The sequence below is a fragment of the Zeus faber genome, assembly GCF_960531495.2.
Source record: "Zeus faber genome assembly, chromosome: 3".
Taxonomy (NCBI): Eukaryota; Metazoa; Chordata; class Actinopteri; order Zeiformes; family Zeidae; genus Zeus; species Zeus faber.
Window position 1 is genome coordinate 1,680,322 of NC_137190.1, and position 10,104 is coordinate 1,690,425.

Sequence of the window (10,104 nt, forward strand, 5' to 3'; positions counted from 1 at the left end):
GTGTGTCCGTCACCACGGACATGGACAACGGGGGTTTTCATTGGCCGGGACGGAACGCTGATCCGCGTCTGCAGTTATTAGCGCGGCCGTCCATAATGTGTGGCTGTCAGATTTGTGGAAATCTTCATTGAGACTGTAATTAGGAGAAAACACTCAACAGGCACATTCCTGTTGGTTGAACCTCAGGTTTTAATGAGGAAGATTGGGGGGGTCCTCCTGACACAGCATTTTGACTGGATGCTCACAGTTATCTTACATTTTTATGTCAACTTGTTTCCTCTCACGCCTATCTTTATGGTGAACATTTTCTGAGTCACTGCTCATTTGATGGAGGAGTGTTAGTCTCCTGGAAACGGCGAGGTCACCGTGCCGGGCTGTACCTTCCTCTCGCTCAGACTGATGTCTGTACCTCCCACCCCCTCTCCCCGCTGTACCCAGGTAACGACCTGTTCCTGGTAGCGGTCCACGAGCTAGGCCACGCCCTGGGCTTGGAGCATTCCAACAACCCCCTGGCCATCATGGCTCCCTTCTACCAGTGGATGGAGACGGAAAACTTCCAGCTACCTGAAGACGACCGTCGAGGGATACAGCAGATCTACGGTGAGTCTGGGACGAAGGTCATAAGGGGTTCGACTGCTCCACAGCAGCAAGAGACCTACTTCTAATTCTCAAAGTACCTCAACATTGTCCTTCAAGATTGGCTTTATGACCTTCGGAATGAAATGTCCACATCGCCGCCTTGAGAGTTAATGCCCAATATTCTGCCCCTTTAGTCCGGCACTGTTCTGTGTAGCTGTAGCCATTACAGCAGGTTTCACCTTCCTCCTCCTTGTGTCCTTTGATAGGTCAACCAGACAGCGGGCCCACCCAGGCCCTGCCCACCATCACCCCCCGTCGCCCGGAACCCCGACCCCCCCAGACTCCGCCTCGCCACCCCGACCGCCCCAGGGCCACGGACAGACCAGACCACTACGGTCCCAACATCTGCGAGGGCAACTTTGACACGGTCACCATGCTCCGAGGGGAGATGTTCGTCTTCAAGGTATGGGGTGGGCTTCCAGTTTCAGGGGCTGAGGGGTGGGGGCGGGCTTCCAGTTTCAGGGGCTAAGGGGTGGTGGCGGGCTTCCAGTGTCAGGGGCTGAGGGGTGGGGGCAGGCTTCAGGTGTCAGGGGCTGAGGGGTGGGGGCAGGCTTCCAGTGTCAGGGGCTGAGGGGTGGGGGCGGGCTTCCAGTGTCAGGGGATGAGGGGTGGGGGCAGTCAACCAGGTTCTTAGATGGAGGTTCAGGTACGCAGTAGCTCATCGTCCTGAAGAGATCCTCGTGGGTTTTATGGACTGTTCAGTAAACCAAAGTTCACAATGTTCTGTGAGAGAACATTAAAAGCACACGGTCGAGACGCTTCCTTTCAAGGTCACAAGTCTCAAGGTGCTCAATGGCGCTGGGCGGTGATTGTGTCCAAAACCCAGTCCATAGATTGTCAAGTGACGAGAGCTTTGAGTGGATGGGTTTCTCTCTGTGCGGATCATTCTTAGTGTAAGTATGTTCTCCACTAACTTAAAACAGTGATCCAAATAATTAAACAGACTTTATTCATGTTTGCTCCATTTACAGCCTCCCAGAAAAGCTATTTGAGAGATCCTTATAACTTTTAAATGTAATCTTTGTTTTTCTGGACACACTTGGTGAGAATAAACCTTTTCACCTTTTTGTATTATGTGGGATTGGACATAAAGTGCCTTTCTATGGTTGAAAAATCTAGAATTTGATTTGATTGACCATCATGGTCATGCTGGACGCTGGGAGGTTGACCGTCTGTTTTTACCACTTTGGCACAGTCATGTCTATTGAAAACAAGTGGACCTTGTAAAGCAGCTCGACTTTTCCGGCCGTGGTGCGAAAAGGGGTTCAGCTGTTTTAACAGCTAATCCTGTGTTCTGCAGGTGTGACAAGTTTGATCACCTGAAAACAGACTTTCACCTCCCACCAGACTGTGCCACCTTGAACAAGGTCAATTTTTCTTTATAAAATATTAAAGGAAACTTTGTTGTTAAGTTATCACCCTTTCCAGGGGCATTCAAGGCAGGCGCGGGGCCTGTTCCATGCACCTGTTTCCAATCAGGTCCTTAGAGGATTGTAAAACGACAGGCGCTTTCACTTTAATGGGATGAAACGCGCTGTTTCCGAGGGGTGGGGCGCGATCAGCTGTTGCCCTGAGGTGTCTGGACTCACATGAGCTGCTCACGTTTGACCAGCTGGCAGCGAGAAGGAACTTTTCACTGGGGTTGTAAGATTCTCTCTGGTACACAAACTGCTCTTCTGGGCCCTGTGCTGCGAATAGCTGTCATCTGGATTCGAGATTTAAAGGTATTTTTAAGACCTTTTTCAATCACCCATCCAAGTTCCAAGGCCCCTGGTTGTTGGTAAATGTCTGCTCCATCTGTTTACTGGTCATGGGGGTAATACAGCGATGGTGCTAGCTCATGTCATGGCCTCCACCCTTCAGATGACAGGCCTCTCTTTTTTGCTGTAGATGTATTTCATCCATCATAATAGAAATTAAAACAAATTTGGAGTTTTCTCTGTTTGTATTTGAATGGTTGTACACAAAATTCATGTGAAAGCACAACTGAGTTTTGACTCTGTCAAAACCTGTCCCCAGCAGGTGATTTGTATTCCTAAAGGCGTATACTCACAACAAAATACAAAATCTCTGAGCAAATAAACTTGTCTAGAATAAGGGATGAGCAGATGGACACAGTGAGTTTGTGTAGTAGTTCACCGACCGCTCCTATTGGTTCAAATATGACATAGTTGATTGCATTCAGGTTGACTGGCCGGGTGGGGCAGTTCATTCCTCTGGTCCCGTAGTAAAGAGGCTTCACACGTTGTCTTTGTGTTTGGGTGGGAGAGCGGGGGGGTGTTGAGAGACAGCAGCACTGGAGGTACGAGCACTGGACAGAAGGCTCTGCACACTCGTCTACACTTCGACATCCAGTTGGAGATGAGACGTCTGTGTGTTTGACCCGGTCCTTGGGAAGCCAACATGTCCAGACTTGGCATCTAGCGGTGTGGGCGTCATCGTGCATATGCTCAGACACTGTCTTGGCCCTTTTAGTGGAAGTGCTTCAGAGCACCGGCGATTTGTAATCGTGGCTCCTCTTCTCAGTATAAAAGCGAGACATTTAGACATGCTTTTTTATGTTGATATTTCACTGCGAGACGTCCGGGTGGACGAGGCATTTCAAGAGGAGATGTGTGCTCCAACACCTCTCTCTTTCTCTCTTTGCATTAATTCCTGTCCATTAGGGGAGGAAGAGAGACGTCATTCTCAGGGGTAATTGCTCCTTTTCTTTCTTCGTTGCCTGCACTCTATCTTCACATCAGACTGCCGGAGATTACTGCACGCTGAAGTGCTCTTAATGGCCGCCCCATCACACCGCATTCTGTTCTGGTTCCGCTCCGCTGTGAGCCGCTTATCAAGACGTCACGCCCGTGCAGTGATCCTGTCTGTCAGGGCGTCAAGCTGGACAGGACCGGCTGGTCCGGCGCGTTCACAACTGTTCTGATTGGTTCCCATTGGATTCAGTTCCATTCTGCATTCTGCAGATCTTCATGATCCTGTTTCCTGTCATACCGTCCTTTTCTGTGAGAGCATTTATATTTATAGTGGGAGAAGAGCAAAGGAGATGGAGATCCTTACGCGTGAGTGTTCTTGTAGTGCCATCCTCCCTGCGCCAGCGTGAAGGGCAAACCTCTCCGTGCCAGCCAAGAACAAGCGGTGTTCAGCTTTTACTGCTACGTCACCCGGTTCAAACCAGTGAGTCACTGACTCACTGCTAATAAATACATCCAAAAAGGTGTTCAGCGTCTGTTGTTAATGTGTCATCTGGAATCATGGACTCAGAAAGGTTCGCAAGATGTTTCGGACCAACTTGAGCAAACAGCTGCTCCTGGAGGACGGAGTGTGTGATGAGACGTGATGCAGCCACACCAGCTATTCTTAGCCCGCTGGCGCTTAGCTCCATGTTAGTTAATTGTACCTTCTGGTCCACTTATCTCCTAGCACTCACTGTGCTTGGCATTAACTACAATCACCAGTAGCCCCAACGCAAAGCATTATGGGAAATAAGAGGTGTGATGGAATCAGCGGATTAAGAGAACTCAACCCGGCAGCCGACCTTGAAACCTGAGCGTTTCAAGTTCAGGTCACATATCTTTCCTGGAGGGAGTCAAACCGTGACTCAAACTGGTCTGGCCTGGACTAATTCCTGGATTCCAGGAAACACAGTGGAGACGGCGTGTGTCTAGAGAGAGGATTGGACAACGGTGTCTTCTTATTGCGTTAAAGTTTCTAAGAGCTTCTACCTCCTGTTCTGCTCTCAGGGCCGTTGGTTCTGGCGCGTGCGTCGGAACCGGGTTCTGGACAACTACCCCATGCCCATCAGCCACTTCTGGAGGGGGCTGCCCGGAGACATCGACGCCGCCTACGAGAGACACGACGGGAAGTTCGTCTTTTTCAAAGGTATGGAAACCATCCCTCACTCTTACATTTATTCATACACTCATACGTGGGGAACAGGCAGAAAGATGAAGTCACTGGTTCTGATTGAACAGTCAGCATTGGGTTTCTGACGGAGCAGCAGCGTTCGGCCATTAAAGATCCAGACACAGCGACGGCTCAACACCGTGGTCCTTTGGATCCGGAATCTGCATTTGAGTTCAGGACTCAAATCCACGGCCTGGCCTCCATATGCAGCAGCGTCTCCACCCTTTTTGGCCCAAAGTTTCTTGGTGTTTGGAGTTTTATTGTCTGATAGCGTGGGGAGTTTAGTGTCTTCAGCACATGAAACATAATGTGTCTCTAGGCGAACATGTGTTCCAACATCTGTTTAGTTTTGTACTTTACTGTACATCTATAATGGTTCAGATGTAATATTGAATTACTGACAGTCTGGAGGATCTGGAAGCTGTTTTGTCTCTGACAGTTGAGGCAGAGATGGAGATATATAAAGTATTTAATGTATTTTTAGTACAGATCATTAAACGTTTTCTGGCCTGTTTTAACTCAGTTATTTGTATCGTGTGACTCCGTGCGAGCAGCTTGTTCTTCTATAACGGGGGATGAAGCGCTGGAGCCCGGGAAAACGGGCTCACTGTGCCTTTAAGGCAGACCCTGATGATGATGATGATGATGATGATGACGATGATGGTGATGATGATGATGTCATTGGCAAACCCTGTGGCTCTGACTTGGCTTTCATCCATCAGAGAAAGAAATTAAGGAATAAGAGGGGACCTGAGATCAGCCCTTAAGACACATCTGGCGAGAAACACACACACACAAACACACACACACAAACACACACACACACACACACACACACACACACACACACACACACACACACACACACACACACACACGCACATCAAAATCTTTATTGGTTCAATCACCAATAAAGATTTTTAACTGAGTTTATTTGAGAAGAGGGCTGAGATGAAAGGAATAGACAGACAGACAGATAATGCACTGTAGAGCAGACAGTGTCCTGGGGGTGGTGTTTCATGGGGTGGTTGGGTGTGTGTTGTGGGGGGTTGAGGTGGGTGAGGCGGGTGTGGATGGGGGGTGGGAGGCCAGTGGGAAAAGGGTCTTGGAAGATTGCCAGGGGAGCGTCGGTCCCGGGCTCCAACACACACTGAAAAACACTTAGACCACCCCCCCCTCCCCAACCCACGCCACCCCACCCCCCCACACCCCCCACACCCACACGCACACCCCACCCCCCCACACCCCACCCCCATTAGGACCAAACCCCTGATGGGTCGTTAGGCGCAGAACCTCCATTACTCCAGCCTGTGGTTATACACTGTTTAGTTTCTCTCATTGTGTTCAGGCCTTTTCAATTACTATTGTACCAGTGAATGTGGTGTGTGTGTGTGTGTGTGTGTGTGTGTGTGTGTGTGTGTGTGTGTGTGTGTGTGTGTGTGTTGTGTGTGTATCTATAGGGTCTTGCTAACTGCTTCCAGATCAGTACCTCTGGCTTACAAGGGGTGTGGATGGAGGGAAAGTCCCACTCAATGCACCATAAAGCTTCATGGAAGCATTTCCATTTCTCTCTCTTTCCTTCTCAACAACCAGCCCCCTCCACCCTTGTTCACCCCAATCTTCTCCACCGTACCTACCACCACCCAACCAACCAACACACTAACCCTCCCACAGCCTTCTCTCCGTGGCCTCCTCTCCCATCTCCCTGTTCTAATAGAACCCTTCGCACTGTTCCATGAGCTCTCATGGGATGGAACCATTTCCATCCCATTTCCGTCCCTCCATCCTTTATTTGCTAAATACATAGACAAGCACCAGGAATGGAGAGATGGAGAGAACATGCAAACTCCTGACTGAAAGGCCTCAGAAGGTTTGTGAACTTTTGGTGTTCATCGCTGATCCTCCCTCCTCCCTCCAAAGGGAACAAGTACTGGCTGTTCCGGGAGGCCAACCTGGAACCCGGGTACCCACTGGAGCTGACCAACTACGGCCGGGACATTCCCTACGACCGCATTGACACGGCCATCTGGTGGGAACCTTCTGGATATACCTACTTCTTCAAGGGAGACTGGTGAGAACAACCTGAGGAAAAGTCCAACCTCTGCTGGGAAACACAAGCCACTCAGACATTTAGATGAGATTCAAAATAACAAATAAATGGATCTGATCAGACCAGGGAGCATGAACCGCATGGATGGGTGGACGCTCAGAAGTGGCACGAACTCATGTTAGGACCGTTAACCACGTAAATCAGAAACCGGTGGCAAAACCACGACCTTATTCACCCTGAAAGCAGGGCCGATAACATGCAATTAAATGAAAAGATCTCTAATGCACGTCAATGTTTACAGCTGCAGTTTTCCGAACATTACATTACATTGCATTTAGCGAACATAGACACTGAAGCAGAACAACACACAGTATTCATCCAGAGCCTCGTGTGGCGTCTTCTGCAATGACAGGTCCATTTTTACACAAGAACAACAAGCATTTCAATGTGTGTGCAGAGGTTTCTTTTTGTGGAATGTACAGTGGGAGAAGCCATCTCTCTACTGTGTTAAAAACAGACTATGGTCTGTTTTTAACACAGTAATCCAGAGGTGGAAAACTCCGGGTCCAGAAAATAACATTCCCATTTCCATGTTTCTGCTTTCTCCCTCCGTGCTCTGATCAGATATTTTCTCAACTTCCGTTCACTCTCCAGCCAACTACAGTGAATAAAGCAAAGTCAGCTCAATGGGTGGGCGTGGCTTCCTGATGTGATTCACTGATCTGATTGGCTGTATGTCAATGACCCCCCACCCCCCCCCCCCCCCCAGGTACTGGCGGTTCAACGAGCAGTCCCGTGCGGCCGACAGAGATTACCCGAAGCCCATCAGCGTGTGGGGCTCGTCGGTGCCCTCCACCCCCAAGGGGGCTTTCCTCAGCGATGATGGAGGTGAGTGGAGGGTTGGGGGTTGGAACCGTGCGCATTAGTGTGAGAGAGAGAGAGAGAGAGAGATTCCTGAAACAATGAATCAGGGCGTGGAAGCTCAATGGTCTGAGGAAAGAGGGGGTTGGTGTGTGTAAGTGTGTGCTCAGTGATTCCTGCACGGACGTTGTGTTGGAAAATAACCCCAATTATTTGAGGCACAGGAGCATGTTAGATTCCCCAAATTTATCATTGTACGCCAAATAATGACTCAAACCAAAAATGCCCCAATCACACCAGGAAGATTGAAATAACTGCAAACCCACCCATTGCTGCGATTTCACTTGTGTGACGGATGATGTGAAGGAGGCCAAAAATAATCCAAAAAGAACGTGTTATCTAGTGCTCCTCTTGGTATTTTGGTATTTATTTCCATCCCTCCTCCTCCTCTGCAGCCTACACCTACTTCTACAAAGGCTCCCGGTACTGGAAGTTCGACAACCACCGCATGAAGAGCGAGCCGGGCTTCCCCAAGTCCATCCTGCGGGACTTCATGGGCTGCAGCGTGGACCCGGAGCCCCCTGAGCGGGACGCGGACCCTGACCCCGGGCGCAAGTACCCCGACGTGAACCGGCCCCCGTTCAACCCAGACGCGGGCCGCGACGGCGACAAAGACCGGGGCGAGGACCGGGACGGCGGCGCTGACGCCGACGCCGGGACGAGGGACGCAGAGGAGGAGGAACGGGAGGGGCGGGAGGAGGACGCCAACGAGGTGGACGTGGTGCTGAAGGTGGACGACAGCGAGCAGCGCACCATGAACGTGCTGATGGTGAGCGTGCCGCTGGTCCTGGTGCTGTGCATTCTGGGACTGATCTACGGCATCATCAGCACGCTGCAGAGGAAGGGGGCCCCCCGCCTGCTGGTGCACTGCAAGCGCTCGCTGCAGGACTGGGTCTGACCCCCCCCCCCAGGCAGGCGCTCCGGGGCGGGGCCAGGACTTTTCAGGGACCCCAAACGACCGTGGAGGCAGACGTGCACATACTGTACTGCAACGCGCACACACACATAGAGACACACCGACACAAACAGGCAGAAAAAAGCATAAATATTCGTGACAGGAAATCTATTTATATACACCCCCCCCGGTGCTCTACAATACTTTCTATTTAAAATAGAGAAGTTTGCACATTATTATTATTATTATTATTATTATTATTATGAGGATGTTGTTTTGGTTCATACTGTGGGACTTTCTTTTTCTCGTTGTTATTTCTGCACCAGGAAGGTCCCCCCCCCACGTCTCAGCAGGGTTTCTGCTTTTAAATTGTCTCTGAACCCCCCCTCCACACCGTGCTCTCCTTCATCTCCCCGGGTTCTATCCCTCTCCCTGTCTCCCTCTCTCTCGCTCTCGCTCTCTGGATCAGACAGACAGGTTTTGTGTCGGTGTCAACATGTCGCCGTGTTCAGGAAGTCGATGCGGAGCGGCTGAAACCAGCGTTTAGTTCCTCTGTCGCTGGACTTGTAGGAACCAGCTGCACTTGGTGTCACGGAGTCGCTTGATGGAAAAGATCTTTGTTCCAACACCAAGTGATCCCGGCTCTGCCCCCGCGGCTCCGCCCCCGCGGCTCCAACCAGCGGCAGAGACGATAAGACTGGAGCCCTCAGCGCAAAATTCAGGGAATTCTTTGTGGCCCTTTGTAGTTTTTCTCTTCTACGGAAAGTCAACGTCCTGTTTGACGGACAAGAGCAACACCCGACCTGACACAAGCAGAGGAAATGAGCAACTAGGAGGCGAACTAGGAGGCGAACTAGGAGGCAAACTAGGAGGCGAACTAGGAGACGAACTAGGAGGCGAACTAGGAGGCGAACTAGGAGGCAAACTAGGAGGCAAACTAGGAGGCAAACTAGGAGGCAAACTAGGAGGCAAACTAGGAGGCCAAAAGACGCCGACGCCCAGCCACACTCGCTGCCTTTTTTTAAGAATTAAAGACACAGAACCTCATGTCCACTCCAAGAAGGAAGGAAACAAAAACAGCAGGTGTGAGCGCCCCCACCCCAAACCTAAACCAAGGCCCCCCAAATCTACACCCCCACCCCACCACCCAAAACCAAAACACTGCAACCCTTTCATCTGGGTAAAAACAGTGCAAACCAGTGGAGGGGTCACCGAGGAGAAGAGATTAGAAAGAGAGAGAGGGAGAGATGTGGGTGGAGGTTAGGTGGGGTGGGGTGGGGCTGAGCCGAAGTCCAGTCAGTTTGCTTTTCAAAGGGGAGGAGGGTGTAGCTCAGGTTTCAGAAAGAGAAGATTTGGAGAGAGGGGGTGTGGTTGGAGGGGGTGGGGGGTGTCCTACAGTGTAGTGGAAGCATGTCACATGTCAGGGTGGGGTGGTGGTGGAAGGTGGGGTGGTGTAAGGTGGAGTGGTGGAAGGTGGTTAATGGCCCCACCTCAGTAAAACTCACGTGACACAACATGTGTTGAGTCTGGACGTTGCTTCGTCTGTTGCAACAAACGACTTTGACTTTGGATCATTTGCGGTGGTGGTGGCGGTGGGGGTGGGGGTGGTGGGGGTGAGGGGGGCAGAGCAGACACCAAACCCTTTTTAGGAAGACGACCTCAGCAGCCTCTCGCTGGCACGGCACCGCGTGAC

The 10,104-nt window shown here is 50.9% G+C and overlaps 1 protein-coding gene across 1 annotated transcript in view; it reads left to right on the top strand.

The window, feature by feature from the left end:
• The window catches only part of mmp15b (matrix metallopeptidase 15b), a 24,599-nt gene extending 14,876 nt beyond the window's left edge, over positions 1 to 9,723 (top strand). The window contains exons 5-10 of the mRNA XM_079997041.1: positions 439 to 600; positions 846 to 1,042; positions 4,383 to 4,521; positions 6,466 to 6,616; positions 7,365 to 7,483; positions 7,912 to 9,723. Of these exons, the coding sequence (XP_079853167.1) occupies positions 439 to 600; positions 846 to 1,042; positions 4,383 to 4,521; positions 6,466 to 6,616; positions 7,365 to 7,483; positions 7,912 to 8,414 (1,271 nt within the window). The 3' untranslated portion in view covers positions 8,415 to 9,723. The remainder of the gene's footprint in view (positions 1 to 438; positions 601 to 845; positions 1,043 to 4,382; positions 4,522 to 6,465; positions 6,617 to 7,364; positions 7,484 to 7,911) is intronic.
• The last annotated feature ends 381 nt before the right edge of the window (positions 9,724 to 10,104 follow it).